Source organism: Anas acuta, chromosome 17 (assembly GCF_963932015.1).
Source record: "Anas acuta chromosome 17, bAnaAcu1.1, whole genome shotgun sequence".
NCBI classification, from domain to species: Eukaryota; Metazoa; Chordata; class Aves; order Anseriformes; family Anatidae; genus Anas; species Anas acuta.
The window spans coordinates 9,014,527-9,039,404 of record NC_088995.1 but is presented as its reverse complement, the minus strand read 5'-3'; the positions used below and the strand labels follow the sequence as shown (position 1 = coordinate 9,039,404).

The 24,878-nt window shown below is 38.3% G+C and overlaps 1 protein-coding gene across 5 annotated transcripts in view; it reads left to right on the top strand.

The window, feature by feature from the left end:
- The window catches only part of CABIN1 (calcineurin binding protein 1), a 109,224-nt gene that overhangs the window by 35,658 nt on the left and 48,688 nt on the right, over positions 1-24,878 (top strand). For all 5 annotated transcript variants that reach the window (XM_068653916.1, XM_068653914.1, XM_068653915.1 and 2 more), the window contains exons 29-31: positions 984-1,166; positions 3,563-3,900; positions 10,510-10,623. In XM_068653916.1, coding sequence (XP_068510017.1) covers positions 984-1,166; positions 3,563-3,900; positions 10,510-10,623 — 635 coding nt within the window. The remainder of the gene's footprint in view (positions 1-983; positions 1,167-3,562; positions 3,901-10,509; positions 10,624-24,878) is intronic.

Genomic DNA, 24,878 nt, shown 5'->3' with positions numbered 1-24,878 from the left:
CTGATAACCCCTGATGTACAACAACTTGGATTGTATCAGGCTAGTTTCAGACATGGGTGGAAGGTTTTCTCTTGTGTGCTCGTTCTGAGGTGTGAATTTTATCCCCCATAGTTGCGATATTGTATAACTTGTCTTGTGCTGTAACAGCTATAAGCAGATTAACAACTTAACTCTGACCCTAACGTGGTCAGTAGTCACCATACACTACTCCACTCAGGTATAATCTATCAAGGCAAAGTTGCTTCTGTTCTTGAAGTCTAAGAAGTTTGTCTGCTGCCTTGAAGTCCAAGCGTTTTCCTCTCTGAGACCTAGCTCTTTGATGGGTTGTTTATGTGCCATATCAAATCACCTTTCAGAGCGTTTGGTGAACAGCATCTAACACCTGCAGGATAGATGGCACCACTGATCATTCCTGTAAGTCTTTGCCCACGCTAATGGTGTACTGGATTTTTTGTCCTTCACAAGTAATTTTTATCATTATTGTTGTTTGTAGTTTTATTTTATGAGCTGGGTTTTGGTTGTGTCAGACTAAATCCTTTTGGGTGCTTCTCAAGGCACATAGCGAAGTAAAACTGCAAAATTTTGTGGGACCATACAGCAATTAAATTTCTTTTGTTCAAACTAACTGCTTGTCACAATTAAGCATAATTTCTTTTGAACCAAATTCCAGGGTTATATTCTAGGAAGAAATGTGGTGGGGCAGGGAGCTCTCTATTCCATTAGTGTTAAATAATACCTAGTGAAAGAACGCTGGGGTTTTCATTTCTTTGTACAAAGAGGTGAGATGAAAATGATAAGTTAAAGTAGACAAGTTAAGAGAAAATAAATACCTTTTAGACAACAGAATTGATGGTTGTTAAGGATTCTGTATTGCATTTGAAAGAAGTTTGCAGAGTGGCTGCAGTTTATGTTACTGTTACTAAAATGCAAGTAGCAGCTTGATGGGTATGTAATACTGTATTCCTTCTTCATCTCTTTTGCAGAGAGGAGTCAGGATAGCACTGCAGCAGTGCTGTCTGATTCCAGTTCCACGCAGGATATGTTTAATGAGCCTGCCAGTTCTCAAGACAGCCTGAGGAAGACTTACACAGAGAAGAGGATTTCTACTGCCTGTGCTGATGCACTGATGCCCAGCAAAGAGACCCTGGGATCTACAGAGGAAAAGAGTATGCTCATTTTAATAGATAATGTCAGCTGGTACATTCTCATTAAAATGTTTCTTCTGGCATGCAGAAGCACTGAAATATGCTGCACTGTGGCTGAGAATGTTAACTAGGCATTATTGCTGCGTATATATGTGTAGTTTAAAATTAGAACCGTGCTTTGCCCATGTGGCCATCATCCCAATTTGTAATGCCTGTTAGACTTATCAGAGAATCATGATAAACTGCCATGCGCGGTGGCCCTGTGACTGGCTTGCCTTCTGTTAGGTTATTACTTAGAGATATGAAACACCGAAGAAAGACTAGGTAGTTGTGAGTTGTTATTTTAAGGTAACCTTGATCACAGGATTTTCTCTTCTCCCCAGATGTAGACGCCCTTTTTGTTCTGGCCCAGTAACAACTTCATAACCAGTACTTAAAAGAGTACAAGTAGTGGAATTAGATGTTTTATTCCATTGGATACTTTATTTTGGTGGAGAGTGGAATTGCTTTCTATCACATTTTTCCATATATAATAGAACTAAGTCTTTTGTATTCCACTGGAAAAACTGTTTCAGATTTTTTTTTTTTGACTTTATCCAGAAGCTGGAATTTCCTTCTCTGTTGTTTTGCACAGTTGGATATGGCAGTAGAGAGGCTGGCCTTCACTAGGGAAAGAGACACAAACGGGATGTATTAATTTTGCCCACCTTTCCGGGTTGTAGGCCCTTTGTGTGTGAAGTCTTTGCCAGTTCAGACTGTGCTGTACTCTCTTCCAGTTTCATAGACCCACATAGCGTGGGATTTGGATATCCCTAATTCACTTGACTGATCTCACTAGGAGCAAGTGCCCTCAAACCATCTTTATGTTCACAGACTTCGATATCTTGCTTTCTTGTTTTTAATAATATTTTACTTCAGTTTTGCTTGAGCTAGGGAAGTCTGCGGTGATGCTTGCATCAATATGAAGTAGATGTCAGTTCCTGGTTTTGTAAAATAGCACTTATGCAATCACTAAACCCAGTAACCTTTTGGGTGTTGGACTAAAACCAAGACTCTTCTTCAGGCTTGCAGTGAGTTAGTTGTGTTATTGTCATCAGTTGTCTTTCAGGAAAACTATTGAATCAATTCTTGCATGAATCAATTCTTGCATTACTGACATTTATTAGAACAAATGTTGTAACTGTAAAGTAGCTTCCTGACTTACTCCCAAGTCCTATTCAATATCAAGTTTATTAAGGCTTTCTAAACTTAAATGATACTTCTATGGTTTTTATAATGTGTGTTTTACTTGTACTAGATGGAACATGCTTTCATTCCCTCTGCTGTATGAGCTGAGATTTTTCCAGTTATTTGAATCATCCTCAACTTAATTAAACAAAATACAAAACCAAAGCAAGTTCTTTTTAAGTGAAAGGTCCATAGACTTGCCACATAAAAGGTATTTGAAAAAAACACTGCTAAGAAATGTTTGAAAAAATGTACCGTAAAGCTATTTTTGTATGAAAATCATGATGGATACATACGTTGTCCAAATAAATTTTGAAAAATTTCTGTTCTGGAAAACAGACTTGACTTGAAGTTCAGCTCTATTGGAGAAAAAGTTAAGGAGCAGCTTCATACTTGAGTATGAAGAATACTTTAGTAAATCTCTAGGCTGGAGATGAGATCTAATGCAAGAGGCTCTTTATCTTAGGAAAGGTAAGACACAGTAAAATTCCATGACTAAAAATCAAAGCTGAAAAAACTTGAACTGCATGTAGCATGCATGTTTTCAGCAATACTGACTAGCTAACAGGAAATGTGCAAGCTCCTGCTGTCACAGATCTTTTCTGAAGTAAGATTTGATATCCTTCATGAAAAGATGGACCAACTGAATTACAAGTTACCAAGTTGACTACAAAAATATTTGGATAGAACTGTAGGTCATGTGTTATCCAAAAGGCCAGGTTAGCTGCTGCTAATCGTTCTTTTTGTATTTTAGAATTGTGTTCTAGATAGATTGTTAAGAATAATACATTTCACTTGACAGGGTGGCTTTAATTTTCTGTTCCTTTCTTTGCAATAGAATTTCATTGAATTTAGTCTTATTGTCTTCCTCTGCCACCACCCCTCCCTCCCGAGTTACCTTCCAACATGGTATACACTGCACTGTGTAGGGTATGCTGAATTATTACTACTGCGCAGGTAAAAGGCCCAACTAAAGACTATTGAGAGATCAGTGTGTAGTTCTGTTAACAAGCTGAAGATGACTTATTAAACATCAAGAATAGACATCATCTTTTTTCAGTTGCTAATTTTGTCTATGCTGTAATGAAGAAAAGGACTGTCATTTGTTGTAGTTCATTTTTGTCATTTTGCATAGGTCATTTGCCATTTTATCATTTTCATTGTCATTTTTTCTTCTTTTAATATTTCAGTGGCAGGAAAGTCAGAAGAGCTGCTGGAAAGCTCAGAATCTTACCATCCTGCTGAGCCTACTGGCCAGAAAATTCTGTTAGATCCTCAGCCTGCTGCTGGCAATCCCACCAAAGCTGCAGTCCTCCTACCATCACAGTGGGACTGCAAGAAGAAAGCTGAACCTTGTGGAGATTCATCTGAATTTCCTCAGGGTCTTCCAGCAGACCTTGAGGAGCAGCGGAAGTTCCTGACAGAGCAGTGCATCGCCTCCTTCTGTTTGTGCCTCAGCCGCTTTCCTCAGCACTACAAGAGTCTCTACAGATTGGCTTATCTGTACACATACAGCAAAACACACAAGGTGAGCAGGCCACTGATAGAACAGCTGACTAGCTGCGTTTGTTGTAAAATTTGTGAATACTGTAAATAATCTGTGTTACTGTTTGTACTGATTCAGAAGTCAGTCATAAAATGTAGCAGGTAAGTTTAGTTCAGTTTGGACCGGAACTGTACTTCGGGAAGTCTTTGATTCCTAGATTGTCTTATTCGTGTGTGTGAGGCCATATGAGTACAACATGCCTTTTTCATTGATGAACTAAGTTACTTTGTGTCATTCACCAGAAAATTACCTTTTAGATATGTCACATAAATGAAGATGTTCTTTTAAAATTGAAGATACTTGCTGCTTTTACTGAGTAACTGGACTGAAAAGTTACTTGGAAGCAGAAATTCATGAGTATTGGTGTAAACACATCACATGACAAAGATAAACTTTCTGGGTATCTTAGGTCTTTGTAGAATGAAAGTTTTCCCAGTGTCAGAGCGTGGAGATCACTAGCAGTTTGGGTCCATGTTCTGAACAGCACATGTACAATTTTTTTCTCCAGCTCCTTTACTTTGTATTTACATCCCATTTAGTTCAACAAAATTATTTGCTGTTTAGAAATCATTGAATAAAATTCAGCTGGAGATCCTACTGATCATTAGCTGATGATTTTGGATTAAACAGGCATAACAATGTCTTGGTAACTGTAGTATTACAAGTTTCAGTTTGAAGTGAGGGTAAAATAACTTCCTTCCAGTATCTTTGCATGTTCTTCATAGTAAAATTAATTTCGAAAGCCTTGAGCTACAAGTTGCCATTATTTTGATTTAAAATTTTATCTTACTTCTGCATGTTTCTGTTATTACATACTTCTGTTATTATAATCCTTTGTCTTTCTGAAGTATGCTAGTAAAACATGCATGAAAAGTAAGCAGAAATTATGAGAGCTGTTTCACTAATTGTCATAATGAAGGTTTGAACTCACAAATTTTGTATTTGGAAAACTTGTGCAAATGCTGCAGTGTATCGCTTCCCAAATTCTTTCCCACCACTGAAACTTTTGTGAATTGAATTTCCAATGTGTTGTCTAATAGGGGGAGGAAGGTAATGGAAACATCTAATACTGCTTTCTTCGTAGCAGAACACCCGTTTACAGTACTGCTGCAAATTGAGCAGTAGCATGTATTAGCAGTCTATTGAAAGGTGATGAATATTTCATTTGGCTGTAGAGTGATTATCCAGAAAAATATGACCGTTTTTTAAAGATAATATGTTTTGAAAACATTCTTATGCTGTTTGTATGTGACAGTTGTTAATTTTTTTATGGAGCTAATCATTAAGAGGAGCTGCAGATTCATGCAATCTGTCATTACTGTTGCTGACAAATGATTTTATATCAACATTCAACAGTGAAAGGCTGCCTGTTTTCAATTCATTGGTTCTAGTAGCATGTCCTTGCCTGAGGAACTACTTGCCAAAATATCTTTTTTTTCCCCAGTGATGATGCCTCCTCTTCTGCTCTTTGTATCTCTATATAAAATAACAGCTCAGTGATTTTGGATGTTTTTCTGTATGAAATGCACAGTGTTGTCTAAATTTATCTTGTCTTGGAACTCAGAAAAATTGAATCTTGCCTGTTTGAACCTGGTAGGTATCAGGTTGGTTTCAGCTAGTATTGTTGCATTTTACTATCTGTATTTATTTTTTTAACAAACAACTACTCAACACTGGAAGAAAAAAATCTTCCTACTAGTGTATTTAATCTACATACTTTCAGGAGATTGTAATTTTTTCTTAGACACCTCATGTGAATTCTTCTGTAGAACAATGTCAAATATCTGTGTGTTAATGGTACACTACTGCATTTCTAGTGGAAGTTTTACTCCTGAGCAAATGTAAAACACAAAATGTATCTATGCATTTGCAGCAGCAATTGGAGTAAGAAGTATGCTTAGATATCCTGGTGACGAGCCTGATTTAAAAAAAAAATAGGTAAATTAGATCAGGTTGAGTTGTTGTGGGGGCAGACTAGGTTACTGGTAAATTTTTAGAAACATGAGGTTAATTTTAAGTATATAACCATCTTGGAAAATTCAGCAATTGTGTGCCAGTGCCAGAAATATGTATGAAAATTTAGACTGATGGCCAAAATTCATGTTTGGCCAGGAAAGGAGCAGATTGGCAGGCCTCCATAGTGCACAGAAAAACAAATTTTCCATATGCAATCTGTTTTCTCCCATTTTACAGTATTACTGGCTTTGCTGTTGCAAGATTAGTAAAAATAGTTGAGTGTTTTTTTTAAATCCTTTTCAAAATCTTTCAACATTGTTTGGCTATGTAGTCTATTGTTTTTTCCTGCAAAATTCCTGTTTACTCTTTGGAGGCTATTTATTTTGTTATGTTATCACAGCAAATTTTTACATAGCTGTTTTTTATTGGAACAAATAGACAGGAAAGTAAGGGTGAATTTTCAAAAGTTACTTCATTACCAATTTGGGCAATAGTTTTAGTTTCCCTATTTGCACTGTGTCTCTCTTGAAGGTAAGTTTTCATCCTTTGTGATGTTAGGATTTTACCTCCAACGTGGCTGTTGGCACAGTTTGGAAGGGCAGGAAGACAGAACTTGGCAAGAGATTGTTCATCACTATAACTAAAACACTTTGTGGACAGTGAGTAGTTGCCTTATGGTGTCAGGGTTCTGTGTGTAGAAGTGGCGTTCTGCAACCAGTAGATTGTCAGGAAATAAAAACACATGCTTTTTTATCCTGCAATAAAAAAATCCTTGGTCTGCTCACAGATGCTGTTTGTATAACTTTAGATTTTTTAATATCTTCTATTATGTCCATTATTAACAGATCTTGTAATGCTTTTTAACGAACGTTTGCTACCATCATGGTGAACACTGTATATAAAATACTATTAGTAATTTAAAGCTGGGATACTTGACAAACTGTTGCAGTTCAGTACCTGATCCTCTGTGTATTCACTGAGTAAGTGTGAAAGTCCACTTGTTTTGTGAAAGACACTTTTTTAAAAAATATTAGCACAGCTCCAGTGTCATGGTATGCATTTACAACTGGCTTAGATTATTTCTAGTGAAATGTCCTCCGCTACATTTTCGGGATGAGGTTATGAATTTTTGTTCAGGAAGACTATGAATTCACTGTCATATTGTTCTAACCCATAGATTTTATATTATTACTCATCCATCAACTGGGTAGAGACATAGTAATTTATGTACTCTAAGGCTAGTAATACTGAGTCCATGCTGAGATCCAATAACCATGATCCATTTCACAACAGAGACAATGCGGTCTGCCTGAATGTACTGATGAGTTGTGTTTTATGTTCTTTCTGGGAAGGTAACAGTGGATGTGCTAATAATTAGAATTGTTTAGTGTCTTTCTGATTTAGGTGTCGATTGAAGAAATTAATGTCAGATATTGTCATACCAACATGATAGTCAAAACAGGCATAATAAATATATGCATGTATAAATTACAAGATTATATGTAGGTTTAACATACAGACAGGCATAGTCTGTAAGTTTAATATATCTAAGCCTTTCAAGTAGCAACAGTTTGTAATAGTTTGTTTAAAATGCTATCCTGCAAGGTCAATAGTCTTTTTATTTTTCTTCTATTTGATGCAGTGACGCTATGATGTGTGTTTGGTGTTGTTTTGTTTTTTTTTAAACAGAGGGAAGGATTAAAGCATAGTAGGATGTTCTGTACACCTCTCAGCAACACTTCACGGAGTTTCCAAGTTAGGTATTAGTGGCTTTTGACACCCTTGAGCTAAAGGGTATCTGTCTCTGAAGCGCCTCTGATTTCCAGTTGGTTGACCATAAACGATTTTTCTTTCCCACTTGAACAATGCGGTAAACTTTTCTGCAAGTTATTGTACCCTGTCAGTCATCTTGGCTTTGAATCTTGGAGTGATGAAGATGTGGGAGGCAACAGCTGAACCGGAAAGAATGCTTTGCAATTTCCCTGAGTCAGAAAGCTAAATCCAGCATTTCAGACCAGCAAGCAGTGGGCCAGGAGGAATAAGTCTCTTTTGCTATGTCCTGAATCCCTTCACCCACTTCTAATAACTTCATCAGCCAAAAACAAAGCAGAGCAGACTCTGTGAAATCTAATGAGTTAAGACCTGTTCAGGCATATTTGCTGGGAATCACTGATCATGATGATTTAAGAAGGAGGGTAGTGGAGAGTCTGTAACTACATCTTTTATTCCCATTAGTTTTGATTGTGTGAAGTTACCGTATAATTGCACCATTTGTCTGAATGATCTTTTTTGCTCCTTGCTAGGTTACTGTCATCATATTCAATAAAAGCCTGTGAATTATATGTCCCATATACATGCCTCTGAATGGTCAGTATAATGTGCATAGCAGATCACCAGGGCATGACACTGCACTTAATGATCTCTTTCCATTTTCAGTATAAAACTAAGATTCATGATACATCTATAGTTAAAATTTGTTTAGACTGAGATTTGGATTTTGTTTTCCTTTGTTTTTTTTATGTAGTGGTTTTAAGAGTAAGATCACATGGCTATATATTAGGGAATTTTTTCTTTTATTTTCACACTTTGAATATTCTTATGCTTATGATGACTATGATTGACATAAAATAAAACATTTATGTGCCTGGCTCATGAGAGTTACGGTAGGCTTATTTTTGCTGGATTCTGATTTCATTCAAAACAGGATGGCTTTTGTGGAAGACCAGACTTTTGTAGGTTCTTTTTTGTGTTGTATTTTCTTCTGTATGTATCTCGGAGTATTTTACAGTCATAAGTCAACAGAATTACAGAAAGACATAGTACAAAAGCAGTATGGTTAAAAAAAAAAGAAAAAAGAAAAGGTCAGGTTTATATACTTTGCTTTCTTCAATCTTAAATTTGACATTATTAAATTGAGTGGTCACCCTGACTAGCCAGGAAGTACCTTGTGATATTTGTGAATGAATGTGTATTCGTCCCTTACCAGAGGGAAAGCTACACAAACCCTTGACTGTTGTATGTTGCAATTAGGAAGGTCTTGTGTAAGTACTCTATATCCATTCTCTGAATGAAGTATTTTTGACATCCGTAAATATCTGGTTAATATTTCCAGTGTTCAGCTCTCTTGCACATGAATCCATAACAATCCCTTTAGCATTTTGCTAAAATGGATGCTCCAGTTCTGTAAGACGTTGGAGGTTTCTGCATGACTACTGTCATTAGGACCAAGTGCTTATGATTAGGCACGGCTTTTACTGTTTCACCAGAATCTTATAAAGAAAACCATCTGGAAAACAAGCTAAGATTTTTCTTAACAACAACAAAAAAGTATTGAGGCAATTTTACAAGTGGAATATGCTTGTTGGATGGACATGATAAAATCAAATTTATGATTCACAGAAGCGTATCTCCAGCCCACTGACAACAAATCAGAATTCACCATTATAACTTGCCTCTATAGAACCAAACAGCTTCCTCTTTCAGTTGTTTGCTCTGTTAAGTTGTAAGGAAAACAAACAAACAAAAAAACACCACCACCAAAACAAGACAAAGCACAGCCTAATACTGCTTTCTAATACTGAAAGAAATAAAATGAAGTAAAACAAACCTCTGTCAGTAAAGCCTTACGATTAATAATTGTCTCATCTGTTAGTAATCCCAAATACCATGTTATGCCTGGAGCCAACAGCTGTCCCTAGTTCTCCACTACACAAGAGATGTTCATGCATTGAACTAGTGCTTTTATGAATTTTTGATTGTTGTCTATCATTTATTCTCCTCCCAATGCTTTCTTTGTGAACTCCTTGAGCACTTTTAACTAACTTCAATGACAGGCATGGAATTTTTCAAAGAGATTAAGTAAAATTACATGGAGGGCAATGGCTGAGTAGAAAGATAAAAGGCCTGAATTAACCACCCCAGTAAAAGAAGGCTACAGTTTGGGCTTACTGGTTACCTCTTCTGTTTGGTGGTAGAGCTGGTGTATACTCTTAGCTGGTGGCTAGCCCTGGGGAAGGGCTAAGGGAGGTGACTTGGAGAGCATGGTGGGGAAAACTGGAGGGTTGGAGGGCCAGAGAAGAATGGCAGGGGTGGTGGGGTGGGCACAAAGGAGCCTGGAGGAAGGCTGTGGGATACCCAGGACACTGAGCTCCACAGTTTGGTGAGAAACTGTATTTTATGTATAAATTATTTAATATTGTGCTTTAATTAAACTTTTAACAAAATTTTAGGTGTTTTAAATATGCTTATAGTGCAGATTTCTGTAGGTGACAGGAGATAGCAAGTGGATCTCAATTAATGAAGACAGTTTAAAAAATAAAAATAAAAACAAAGCAAGAAAACAAAACTCGTTGGCATGAAGCTGGATTCAGCAGCTGTAGGGAACTGACTAGTCCTCTACTGGGGCTGATCAGTCCTCAGTGCTTGCTCTGAGAAGCAAGCTGGCTTCTGTTTCCCAAGGGATGTCATCCCCAAGTCCCATGTTTCTACAAATACTGCTGGAACAGCAGCTATCTGGGAAATGAGAAATCACAATACAGGGTATTCAATAAAAGCAAGTGAGCACTTTTTGTACTTCTACCCACAAGGACATTGTCTGCCCCTGCCTGCAACTCACCTGCCCCATTTCTTCCACAGAACCTGCAGTGGGCCCGCGACGTGTTGCTGGGCAGCAGTGTCCCCTGGCAGCAGCTGAAGCACATGCCTGCACAGGGCCTCTTCTGCGAGAGGAACAAGACGAATTTCTTCAATGTAAGTTTATACCATTGATAAACAGATCTTTACTTTCTCAGCCATTGTTTTAACACCTGTTTCTCATTCGAAAGGCTTGCAAAAGGCTGTAGAATTCAGCAAAGGCACAGTAAATGAACCACACAATTAGCAAAAGGAAAACTAGAATTCTATTATGGAGATATTTTTTGCTTGGGTTTTTTCCTCTCGGAGGGAAACACATTAGAGGGTTTATTTCTGATGAGCTTGAAAACATGGGAAGGCATCAATGCTTCCCAGTTACACATCATTTACCATATAATTGGTGCTTGAGACCTTTATAAAATTTATAATTCTGTTCATCTAAACTATGCTGCTGTTTACTCTTTCTCAGCTGGACTAGTAGTTCGCTTAAACTAGTTGCTCTAAGAAATGTCAGGATTTGGAAGGAGCTTCCTTGTATTCAGCTTCTTTAGTATGGTTCAGCAGAAAGTTTTTCCAAGTCACACAGTAGTAGCAACACTGTCTTGTAGGCTGTCCCTGTGTCTGTGGTATCTTTTAGGCCACAGGATTGTCTGTGCCCCTCTCAGTAACATGGGACACAATACTTTCAATACTTAGATGAGCGCTTATTAAATTCCCTGCTGTGACTGAGACTTAAGTGCATTGCTGTTGTCTTCAGTATCTTCGGCTTCTCTGTGATATGTTCTAGTTTTTTGTGCCTTCTCTTTCATGAATGAATTCTGTAGCTGTTTTGTGGCTTATGATGTGTGAGAAGGACCTAGAGATGTATTGTTTCTTCCTGGATGATGTATATGTGATGTGGTTGCCTGTGACTACAGTGACAGAATTTAGTCTCTGCTTCCCCATCCAGTGCTATGTCCTAGCTCTGTTTTAATATCGTAATTCTTCTGTGTTGGTTTTTATTATTTTGTATCTGTTAACATCTGTCTTCATCTTTGTTGTATGTTGTGTTAATTAGAACTTCTGTGCATACTTCTCGGTAAGTATACAGTAAGTGCTTTCCTCTGATTATAATCCCTCAGCTGGGCTGAAGAGCTAAGGAACACTGAGTGGTTCAAAATTGTGTCATGGATCTGTTTGCAAAAAGAGTGATGTCCTTCCATCTTTCTGGAAAGAAGTCTTGATTAACCAATACCATCAGCCTGGCAGGGTGTAGACCAAAAAGTTGTGACCTGGTTGATGATTACAGGGCTTTGTTCTGGTTATTTCCCTTCAATACTTGTCTGCATTCTCCCTTAAGAATCCTGCAGTGTGATTAACTCTTCAAGCTGGTGAATGCCTTGGCTGTGGTCCAGCTAACCAAGTATCCTCATAGATGTTAATGAAATTATTCAGCATGCTTAAAGTCAAGTGTGCGCTTTGCATGATCAAAGCCGACTTGTTCATCATCGCAGGGTTAAGCGTCAAGAGCATCCTGTATTTTCATGTATGGAGATGTGCAGTGGGCAACTGAGCAACATGGCTAAGGGAATGTTTCTACTTGAAAATGGGAATTACCACATTCGGAGAGATCACTGGCTGACCTAAATCGTGTCTAGTGTCTGAATGCTAATGCCAGATAATTTAATTGAAAGATAGATTCCATTGTATCCCTTGGTGGATGTTCTCCAGTGTTATTTTATAAAGCAATCATTCCTTACTTCATGTATTGATCCTTTTGTACGCTGAAGGATGGAAAGTGCTTGTATAGATACTAGATAGCTGTGTAATAATTCTGTTTTGTAAAACAACAACTTAATTTGCATAATTTAGTGTTATTGATTTTATTTAATAACAAATTAAACACTTTGAAATAAAAGGTAATCTTAACAAAAGGTATATGCTTGTACTGTCCCAGCAATACTGTTAGAACAGGGAGCAGATGTGTGAGAATGATGACCTCAGCTTGGATTTAGGTTTGCCAACAGAGGAGGACAGTGTTAGTCTGCAGTCATCCAGGTAGAACACTGCCTCCAGGCTGGAGATGTTTCAGTTTGGGTCTCAAACATTCCAGTGCATCTCAGCTGTGATGACAGTGTAACCACGGAGTGCCTTGGACGGCCAAAACTACCTCTGGAGTTCTTTGTGAATCTTTGCTAATGTCCTGACTTATTCCTGTGGGCAAGTAGGTTAGTCTCGCTGCTAGCAGGTACAATATACATTATAAGCTAAGCATGATTAAATATTTGGTGATGTCATTTTCTACCAGCTATATTTTCAAAATTCTCTTCAAGTAGCACTCTGTGTAGAACGTGTGGCAGTAATCCAGTACAGATGACACAAACATAGCATGGTGAGAAAATCCAGATCCAAGAGAGAAATGGCTACAAGTACCATGGAAAAAAAAAAAACAAAAAAAAAACTGTTAGTGACTCTAGCGTTCCAGAATTGGACAAACCGAAATCTGTGAACAGCTTGGAAAAAACCTCTCTGCCACTGCATTGATTTTGTCTGGGTTAAACCTCAGCTAACTAGCTTGTTCTCATGCAGAGCTCCTAGCCAGGCAGCGGGTAAGCACATGGGCTGCACCATCTGGGTCAGCGCTCAGAATGCAGACTCGTGTGTCATCCCTTGCGTACAGATGGTGTTACAGCCCACTGTCCCAGCTAGTGTCTTCACAGAGAGTCAGGTGATAAAGCAGAACTCTGTGGAGCTCTATGCAAGTAAGCAACTACGTGTAATCTTAGAAATTAAATGGCCAACCTTAATATTTCCTAAGCTTGGTAATGTCCTCCGGGGTAATTTCAACAAAAACACTTTGCTGAGGGTGTTTGTTTACTTCCACATAACATGCTTGGTTTTGTTTTTGAGAACTGTTTAGCCTGTGGTAGAAAAGAATTAATGGCTGAGTGGCTTTCTGTATATATTTTACCGTTGAAATACCTTTTTCCTTTGGAGCAAGTAGCGATAGAGTTTTTAATCTTTTGTACAGAAGATTCAGGGTTGTTGAAATTATAGCTGACTCAGTTTTACAAGTACAAACAACAGTGGGCAAGGGAGAAAGCTGAGCAGCTCGAAGACAAGTAGGGACTGTGCCAGCCGGTTCCTCCCAGACGTTTTATAAATCATGCATACTCCTAGTAGAATTATTTATGAAATGTTTATGAGAGCACTGTATGAAAAGAAAGAAACCTGGGTAAAGCTGCCTCCCGTTAAATTTTACTGGGGGATTGCAGGTCTGAATCTGTGTGTCACAGTCTGTTGGCTAATTTGTTAACTGTCACTCAGCTGCGTCTGAAATCTCTTTGAATTTATTTTTTGCTGTCTTCAGAATGAGCAAAAAAGGCATGTTTTGCTTAGCCCTGGTTTCCTCATCTGGCATATTAGGAGAGTGTCAGGATGCAGAGAACTTGCCTTTCTATGTTTTATGTGAAGCATGCTCACTGTGTTGTTGTACTTTGCTGCTTCCCAAACAGAGGAGAACAGCCCTGATGTTCTAGGGTCGGTGCAGTGATTGTTGCAGTTAGACTTGCAGGAGTTTTAGCAGTGTTTCCATAAATGAATGTCCAAGTCTTTTTTGTTTGGCCAGTTGTACTTTTCTCTGGAACCTGTGTATAAAGGTTTGCTCCAGCTTTCCTCTTCTACGTGTGTGTATGTGTGTAAATATATAGCAAGACTCTTCTTGTTTTAATTTAGAGGGCTCCAGAATGGTTTCTATAGTAACTAAATTAGAAATTAATTCACCGGAGAAAAAAAACAAACATAACATGGCTTTATATAGTAGGGTACTTTTTTATTTATTCAGATTTCATAGCACTATTAATAAAACAAAGTTAAACTTTGTGCACAGATGATGGGTATTCATCATTCTGTGGGTGGGTGGTGATGGTGGAAGAAGCATTTTGATGGTTGGGCTCGGTGTTTCAGTAACTTCTCCATATGGCTTAATGTACAGTATTTGTATTTTCCTGGCACTTTTTCCTATAATAAAGGTCTTGATGTCCATCTTTGGTAACTGGTCCCCACGTAAGGTATATACGGAAACCATGCATGTGCACAATTTTACTATAATGCAGACATTTGTGTGCATTAAGTCTTGCAAGGCTGCAAACCGGTAAGGCTAATTGCTCTATTTTAAATTCCAAAAGAAATGCAGTATTTTTATTCGCTGCTGTATCCCCAAAGCTCTTTGTTCTGTGGTCTGAATGAGCTGGGTCAAAGTAAGGTGGAGTCCACTGGGAGCCAGAAGCTGAGAGAGAGCAGTGGTTTCACTTTAATTGTCATTGTCCTACTGGGTGAGAGCAGGCGCTGCAGTAGACGTGTGCTGTACAGAGCTGCAAGACCTGGATGCTGAGCAGCTGAAGAATAAAGCCTTAAAGTTTGGTACTGCAGGTTTCTAGGGGCAGGGCAATAACCAGCGGGCACATTGTTAATTTCTTGTAGCAGGTTCTTTCCCAGGCTGTGTTCTGGGGGTTACATCTGTGTCTTTCCAGAGGAAAATTGATTCTGCAAAGTGAGCAAGCTGCAAGGACTGACTCTGTTTTGGAGTTCTGTACAACTCAAGCCATGTGGGCGAATTTAAGATGTAGGAAATAGAGATTTCATAATAGCCTTCAATATAAAATCATGGAGGAAAAGTTGATCAGGATTATTGGAGGGGAAAAAAAAAAAAGGCAACGTGCCTCAGCTTTCCTAGAAGCTGGGAAGTTATATCAAGGAAGTTTCAGTGTATGCCTCCGTTGTTGTATCTTCCCTTAGTCACATCAGGTCACTGTCAGAAATATGGCACTCAGTATATGGGCTTTTCTTTTGATCTGATGCAGACCTTCTTTTGTTTTTAACCTAGCTCCTGAAGTATGACCTCAGCATTAATTTATATTCCCGTAACTTGAATTAAAATGCAACATTTGCTACAGAATTTAATGCCTGTTGGCCGTGTGATGTGATAGAGATAACTGTGTGTATATCATCCAAGGGAAGACTGAAATCTGTTAGGGTGCTCTCCGTTATGAAATGAAATCTGTTCGGTCTCCCAGGCATTGTTCCCAGCCTGAGTTTGCTACTGATGTTGACCTGAAGGACACCAAAGGGCCAAGGGCAGCTCTCCAAGGCTGATTGTGGAGCTTGACTGGAGTCTCAGGTTGCTTGTTTCTTCCTGTGCACTGGAAAACCCTGAAACTGGAGGCAACAGCTGACTCAAATCACTGGCCCAGAACTTTAACTGCTCTGCTTTCCTTCCTGTCCTTGGCTGGTGATAGATCTGGGTTACTCTTCTCCTGCTCATCAGTTGTGTGTGTCTTTTCAGTTGGCAAGTGTGCTTCCAGCTCCTAGACATCTGCTGTGTGGAAAATGAGTCTCCTTAAGAGAACTGGTACTGTTTAAGTTAGATTGGGAGGAAAGGGAAAGAACTTGAAGAAATGTACCATGCGTCCATGTGAATTGAGACTGTGCCTCAGCCTGGTGGGATTTTGTGCCTGGTTACTTATGGGAGCTGTAGGAGAATTTATCATTATATTTGAGCTTATTTGTGATTCCTTGCAATTTTTTGAAAAAATGTTGGTCTTTTTAGCACTTCTAACACTTCGTGTGAGTATGAGAGGATGCCAATACAGTTTTTTAGAAGTCACAAGTGACATGCCAGAAATCACAGGGTCTTAGTTACTTGATTTTGCTTATCTTGCTTCTGAGTGTTTTGGATGCCATTTTTAGTGTTTTGTATGTCATTTTTATGCAACCACAAGGAAACAAATCATAAAGGAATCAAGGTTTAATTTTAAAAAACTTTTTTGATTCCAGCAGCTAGCTAACACTCTAATTAGAGTTAGTACCATTTAATAGGTGCTACACAGAAAAAGTGTCTAGTAAAGATGTCCTCCACCATTAACACTGACCTTCTATACAGCTGGATAGAACAAAATAATGATAGTGTAATGACAACAGATATTAATAGTACTTTTTATTAATAGTACATTTATTCTTCTTTATGGGGTGGGCAGATAGAGATATCTGGTTGAAGGATGGATAAGTCCCTATGTACTTTAAAAGACGGAGTTATTCTTAATCTTTTCAGGAGATGGCCATATTCTATCTGTGCAATATCTGTTTTCATTCTGCAGGCCCTAATACACCCTAAGGGAGAGTTTTTCTACTCTGTACAAGTGCCGTTCAGTAAATGCAAATTCTTAATGCCAGCTTTCTGCTGATTATGAAGTATTCAGATGTTAAGTTCAGTAAAAGACACACAGTTTCTTCCCCTGCTAGGAGAGCCAGCTACTTGATGAAATGGTTGACAAGTTAGAAACGAGGACTGTCAGCAGTGCCCTGGAGTGCTGTTAGCAGACTCAGTGCTGCAGGGAAGCTTTGCTGCGAAGGTGCTCGTGTGAGCCAGGGCTGCTGGGCTCAGCCAGCACCCCTCCCTAAGACGAGACAACTGGTGGCCTTGCTGTACCGTGCTGGGGATGCAGATGAGCCACCATGCTGCCTGCCCAGCTTGCTTCCTCTGAAATTTTAACAAGTACTTCATTGCTTTGCCTGCATTCCTGCCTAATGTCATTACAAAGCTATTGTTCTTCAGCTGCGTGAGAAAACCATTTCTGGTGTGGGTGAGGAGATATTTGTGTAGAAAGCTTCCTCGGAGTAAATAAATAAACCCTCCAGGAGTTCCTTCTGAGGCAAACAATTCCATAATCCTATGACTTAATTTGTAAATGAAATCAGCTATATAAATGGCAGTTGTTTTGTCATTATGGTAGAAGCTAAAGTGTGGAAGATTGAAGAGTGAAACCAAATCGGTGTTTTCCCATCCTTTGTTCCTTGATTTTCTTCCTTTTTGGTCTTTGCTAGTTTCCTCAGTTTTCCTTCAGTGTACCCTCTGGGGAGCAGTACCATGGCACAGAAGTGGACGCTCAGTTCTGAGCACTGGTTGTTTGAATGTCCACTGAATCACAAGGTAGAGGAACTCGTGTTAACAAATCAGTGTGCAGGTGCAGGAAGGCATGTTTGCATCAGTTAAATATAATTCATATTTGTGAGGTTATTTTTGCATCAAGCCTATAAACTTTTTTTAATGAAAGCTTGGATTTCATATAGTTTCATTAATTAAAATGCATAATGAGGTGGCAACCTACCCTTTTCTGAGACTAGGACTGAAAGTCAATTTTGTAAAGTGTCTGTGTGGCAGAAAATCACTGTTTTCTCTTACTCTTTTTTAAATTTATTGTTGTTATTGTCTATATCAAAAGCAGGCAGATCTTTTCTATGTAGAAACGGTACCTTTTAGAAAATCCACATTTTAGTCAAATAAGCATATTAATTTCCTTTTTTTTTTTTGTCTAGCATGACAGATGGGTTCTACTGGGGAAGGGGAGAGTGCGAAACTGATACTAGTTGCCCCCATAACGAGAGTTAAGATTTCACAATTTCTTTTCTGACAGTTGTTCTGCCAGTAGCTACCCATTTTCCTTCTTTCCCCCATGTTTTTTTTTTCAGTTGTAAAGTTAATGTGATTCTACTCATACGCCTCCTGCCCAGATTTTCTAACGTTTTAATTGGAAGAATGCTTTTAGTGGGTGCAAAGGAGTATTTTCTCTTGTTCACTCTTGCATGCTCTTCTGCGTGCTCACTCTCTCTTGTGCAATCTTAATACCAACTCTGCAAACAAAGGTAAGCAAGGAGTTAACTGTGCAAGTGAAACTTTCGTAGTGATTGGACTAAGACCAGAAAGCCAGTAAGCAATGAAGTCTTAAAGTTGCCTATAAAAAGCTAGATAACTTTTTCAACCTCTGCCCAACATGTTATTTACAGTTCTTCACTCCATCCTCTTGGAAAAACAGAACTCATCAGTGAAAAATGTCCGTTGTTCACAAGGTTTTCTGTCTCAATATATACACACTGTTCTTTCTGGCTAGCTTTGCAGGCTTCCAAAACCTCGCTAGCACAGATGCCAATAAATCTAAATCCCTGGAGATACAGGCACGGGGTTTTAAACTGTCGTTTGTGCCAGTGGATATTAAACAGGGTGGGTTTCTTGTTTTTTGTTTTTGTTTTTTTCCTATTTCGTTTCCCTAGGAAAAGTTTCCTTTATTGACTAGATGAATTTTTAGACGAAGGTGAGCTGGGAAACAAACAACCCTGAAAAAGTGAAGATAGGGCTTTATAGCAGAGCAGTTGTCGTGGAGGTTGTAGTGTGTTACAGGACATAAAGCAGTTAGTTTTTAAGCTGGGTCTTAAAAGTTTAACAGCAACCATTTTACCCTGTCTAAACAGCGTTTGAAGGGTGGGTGCTGGTTTGCTGGGATAATGTGTGATGAGTGTCCTTTTACATATGTGCAAGGAATAAATCCATAATTTGATTTTGCCATCTGTCAGCTTTGTATCAGATATGGGTGGGAGAGTGACCTTTAGACGCTTAACAGGGTTCCTTTTAAAGTAGTGCTAGGTTCTTTCCCTTAAAAGAAATATATATATGTATGTATTAAAAAATCTATTGAGGATTTATAAATACAGTAGGACATGTAACAAAAGAGTTTTAAGGCGATGAACCGTGAAAAGTCTTTAAAATGCATGGTTTTATACGTCTACTACCTGCTTATTAGACTAGTTCTTGCGGCTTCTTACTGTCAGTCATTTATCCTACTTTTATCATAGAAATAAATGGCAAGAACTGTTATTCCAGTGTAGACCACCACATAAACAAAACAAAGCAAACAAAAGCAGAAAACAGTAAATTAGGAATTTTAGAAGCAAACCTAAGACACGGAATTTTAAGTTTAGTTAGCTGGCATTGGTGTTTCACTTTTCCCAAATTCTTACAGCCTGGTACTGAAAGCTTTCTTCTAAGTCCTGTTACTATCAAAGTGTAAAGTTTGCACAACAGTGCTGAAAATAGTGTGTGTGTGTCTGAAGTCACACCTCAGTTTTTTAAAAACCCTTTCCTTTTGTTCTAAAACAGATACATTAAATGTATTGCCAGGATCAAAACCTTCTCAAACAGAGCAATTTTCTAAAATACCACTTGCTTAGGTGAAGCTCTGTATGACATATCCAAGATGAAGTGTGTTTTTCCATTGTATGTTTTTGATGAGCTCTTTCTGTCAGTTGTATGTTAAGAGAATTCTGTGGCATTAATCAATGCAATTTTCTCTACTGCTTCCATATCTTTCATTTTGAAGATGTTCCCGGGGCTGCTGTTGCGGTAGATGTCAGTTCTGTATCTGATCTTGCTCAGCACTTGCCTGTTCCATATTCCAGATATTGCAGTGAGGTTTTTTCATTCCTGTATCTTGCCTGTATAAAAAGACCAACCTTACTCTGAAGGTTAAAGGAGCCAAATGGCAGTAAGAGAATGCAAAACCAGCCACAAGGAGATGTACAGCTCAGTAACATTCTAAAACTTACGGTGATTTATTACAACTTTCATTGCACATTAATAGTGAAAGTAGTTGTGTTTTTTTTTTTTTTTTTTAAAGCAGCATATGTCATGAGAAATATTCCTGGAATTACAGCTCTCGGCAGAAGGATCTGAGTGTTTTTCATGGCCACACATCGCCTCAGTGTAAAAATGAAAACAGAACAGGAGAGTGTGGGATGAGAGCAGTGATACAAGTCTGTGTGTATGTCTCTGTAAGTGGAGAGTATTTATAGATAAATACTTTAAATTTAATGGATAAAGCAGGATAAAACTGGCCAAATTAAAAGGTTAAGATGGAGGCGAAGAAGTAAGATGGCAGATTATGATAGGTAAGGACACGTTTTGTCATTCTGCAGTGGTTAGTGCATGAACTGTTCGTGAGCTGACTGCAGTACCACCGTGCAGAGCTGAGATGAAGAGTTTGAAGCAGGAGTTATCTGAGTAACAGTGCTCCGTCTTTGGCAAAATTCCTCAAGTTAGAGGAGTAAAAATGTTGAATATTGTGTAGTGTATTATTATTCCAGACTCTTTGGCTCCTGTGGAGGAGGTAGGATTTCCTGGCATAACATGAACACTTTTTGGTGTTTGCATGGTAGCTAATATGTAAACCTGCAAGTGTCGAGCACTTAAACGAGATGTCTCATTCTCCTAAAGGTGTTAAAAGAAAATGTGATTGGATGGGTGACTGAAAGTAACAATGTCCATGGTGGCCAGTGTTCTAGCTTGCTCCTCTGAGCACCCAAATAATATGGCTGTGATCCAACAGGGGAAGCTCTGCAAGAGCTTGAGTGAAAAATAACATATTTCCAGGAGCTTCATGACCTTTGTTCATTTCAGCTGACTTCACCTCCACAAATTTGATTACTTGCCTCCTGTCAAGAAGCAGTTTCACAAATTTAGCTTTTATGAAGTTGTTTGGTTTTGCTGTTCAGTCTTTTTTTTTTTTTTTTTAAACTTAAAGGAAGAAAAAAAAAAAAAAAAAGCGCAAAGCTTTCAGTTTAAGCGCTTCCTAAAAGCTGTTCAGAATGAGTTGCAGAATTTGCTGGCTATTTGGTTTGACAGAGAATAAAAAATCAAAATTTGAGAACTCGTGCCAGGTCATTTTCAATTTAAATCTTTATCGCTTCATAACCACTCCCTGTGTGTATATTCAAAGGATACCAGCACTTACACTATGATGTACTGCTTAGTAGGCTGGAACTAGTGTGAGTCATTAAATTAATGGCATTTTCCTAAGTATTCAGATGTTGGAGATAATTTAATGAGCTTGTTATAACAGCTTAAATGATTTCTCTTTATGCATACCTAGTTTGTTCCTCCTGACAGACTGCTCAAAGGGTTTAAGAGGATGTGGTGGTTTTTCTTGTTTGTTTTTGCATTCACCGTATAACTATCAAATACAATATTTCAAGGTCACTGGGCTCCGCTTATTCTAGTGATACTGATTCTTAAGTAACTGATTATTTCCAGTGGGAAATATTTGGTCAAATTTGAAGATAGGCCATTGTGCTGTCACCTTTAATGTCTGTTTAGCTCATCTGTGGAGAAGTGTGTAGCTCTCCCAAACTCTGTGACACTTTAAGGCTATTCTTCTGGTATAACAAAGCTGGGGCTTTCCATGTGAATGAAGTGCGGTGATTTCAAAAGCATTTTCTTTGTCACATAAGAGAAAGTACTCATAATAGGAGCGTAAAGAAAACATTAAGGTATAAAAGTTTTAGAAACTGATGAAAATTGAAATTAACAATAGCGACTTTCTTTTTTTGTGTCAGAGTTGATAGGAGTGAAAAAGTAAGCAACTTTGGCTCAGGGAAAAAGAAAGATGAGAGATTTAGAAACAGTTGCAGTTCTACTATTATATTACTTGTAACTCAGGTAAGGACATGTTCCTTTTGAACCAAGTGGATCGATTTCCAAGCATAGCTTTAAGGTAGCCTGTTCTGCAGTCATGGCTGCAGTAACATAGCCATCTTATTTTTAAAGATAAACCAAGGAACAGTGTTTAAAACCAGGATTTTCAAAAGAAGTTTGTTTTTTTTTATTATTCTTTTGTGTGTGTGTGTGTGTGCGTACACATCTAACTTGAGAGGTATATTAGTGTTCAACACTTCCTATGATTGATTACCTTCTAATTTCAGTTTGGGGTTCCCACAAGAAGCCCTCGCATTTAAACAAAAACTCTGAAGCTTTCAGTGATTAGCTTCACTATCCAAAATTGGTGTCAAATTAATTTCAGAAGCATGAAGAGTAACGTTTGATTGGCACATTCATTCCATGTTCATTCTTTCTTTGCACAAATCTTGAAGTAAACATGCTGCATCTCTGTCACACCTTCTGTAATGAGATATTCTTGCTGCTTTGCTTTTTTTCTTCATTTGAAATAAATGAATATCCATCAGTTTGTGCCACGTACAGGAGTTACTCTCTAGACTTTGCCCCCATAGTTCTTGTGGTTGTTGTATGAGGATTTCTTTACACCTTAACCTTTTAACAATATTAACCTAAAATAATCATATAGAAAGAATCAAGAAATGTTTCACCTTTTCATAACTGGTCTGCAGTCCTTGAGCACAGTGGATCTGTATTTGTATCCCAGAAAGGAAATACATCTTTCTCCACTGGGGGAAGAAACCCCAAACCAGAAAAATGCTTTGTCATCAACATCAAACACATCAAACAGGGTTTCTGCAGGCAGTGAATTCTTGTCTTGCAGGGGTCAAACAGGAGCAAAGACTTCTTGAATTTTACTCTGCATGTGTATGCATGTTTACCTGTAGTTTAGGGGAAAGAACAGTTAAAATGTGAAAGAACAAATAGACTTTCTAAGGGAAGAAAGATAAACTATTTTGAAAGTCACTAGGCAGTAAAGCTAGTCTTAATAGGAAAGAAGTGTTATCTTGAGCAATAGCTAGCTGTCTGAAGGACTTAATCCTACTCCTGTGACTGACTGAATTCCAAAACTAGGATTTTAGTGGGAAGATAGTAACATAATGAGATTATAATGTACTTTGTGTCCTGTTAGTTTATTCACATGTCTTATAGACACATCAAAGTTAAAGAGAATGAAATAATACTTCTTAAGTCCAGTTATAGCTATTTCCAATCACAGAGAAAGGAGTAGAAATAGCTTCAAGACTAATTTGCTATACTTCTCCACTGATGACGGGCTGCACAGCAAATGTGTTCGACGTGGAGGAGTCTAATGGCTCTTGATTAGAAAATGGGTTTGGGTTTTCAGCATTGGTAGGCTGGGATACAGAATTTCGTGTCAAGAAATTTCCAAAAAAGAGTCTGGACTGCTTTTGAGATCATCGGTATCTGGCTGAGTAATTTTGGAAAATCCATTCCCATGCTGAAATTCAGAAATACCAACATTGTCATAAAAGCCATGATTTCAGCTTGCGCCACCTGGCACCCAGGCACTTGGAAAGCAAAAAGGTTTGAATTAGGGAAGAAACGAGAAGACCAGACAGAAAGGACTTAACTGCTTTAGATACTTCATGTCCAGAGAGTTCTCAGCCTAGGATTTAGGCAGTCATGGTTGATGTGATGCTGCTGAGAAACTATGGGAGAGAAGGGAAGAATCACTTTAAAAAGGAGGGAGGGATTCTTCTCTGTAAATTAGGAATCAGTGAGTATTGCTTGCCTAAAATCTTTGCTAGAAAGTAGTATATTCTGGGCACAGCATTGCTGTGACAATGTGGGTAGTAAACCATTCACATGTAGGCCTATTTTCTGGGTTATTTTGTCACTGTCTTTTCAATATGTCACTCTTCTTCCTTCAAAATCTGACAAGTCTCTGCTTGCTTTTTTGTGAATAATTGAGCCAGAATAAAATTTCCTGCCTCTGTATGTTCTCAGATCAATAAGGTAAAGCAAAGCAAAGTGTCTTTCTTCCTGAGCAGTTCCATCTGAGAGCTGTCTCCAATGGCAGCCTGGAGCTAACAAAATGAAAGGCCCACCAGGAGATGAGTCTGACTCTGAAGTCTTTGAAGCATGTGGACAGCAAGGTGAAGATGGCAAGATGACATACCACAGATTTCTGTTATAAAGCTCCTTTCAGTTCCTCTTATTCCTGTTGCTACCTTTTGACATATCTTCCATTTGCATTTTTTCTTTCTTACATTTACCCTTTTAACAGCAGTTTAAATGTAATGTGTGGACAAATAGTCAGGTAGCTGAGTGTTTGGGGGTTTTTTGGTCTCCTGTTTTGTCTCCTGGCTTTTGTTTTTGTTTTGTCTGGCTTTTTGTTTTGTTTTTGGTTTTGTTTTGTCTCCTGCTCCAAGGCAAAACAACATGTGTTCCATATTAAATCCCCCAAATTAAACCTTCATCCATAGAAGTTCCTGTTTGTTAGAGGAGATTCTAGTTCGTCAGATGAGGTATAAAATGATATCAAATTGGTTAAAATATTCTTTTACAAAGCTCTCATTTTCAAGTAGCAGTAGTAATTGTCAAAAAAGGATCAAATCACCCTTAGTCATTGAATATCAAAAAGGCACAGCTTTTGAAAAGGTACAAGTCTTCTGAAGGCCCAGGTTTGATACTTGCTGGTCCAAGTTTCTCTTTGAGATTCAAAAGGAAGTAAAATGAGTTCTTATCCAAGAAATATAAAGCTGCGTATAAACAGGAGATAATCTTTGGGTAACAAAGTTGGTATATTTTCAAGGAAATGTGAAAAACATTTTTCTTCCCTCCCTTCGCCTCTGTCTTTCTGCTACCTGCTGCTCACTGTGCAGGTGTATTGCTGTTTTCAGTGACAGCAGCCAGTTCTGCTGCTCTGCAGTAGTGGTCTCTCTATGGTAGTCCCAGCACTGTTGTTAAAGAGAAATTGGCCTTGAAAATAATTACATAATACCATAACAGTCACTGCTTTGGATTAGACTGGTTTTTAGGCAAATACTCTGATCTGGTAGCTATTGTTACCCGACTGTTTGCAAGAAGA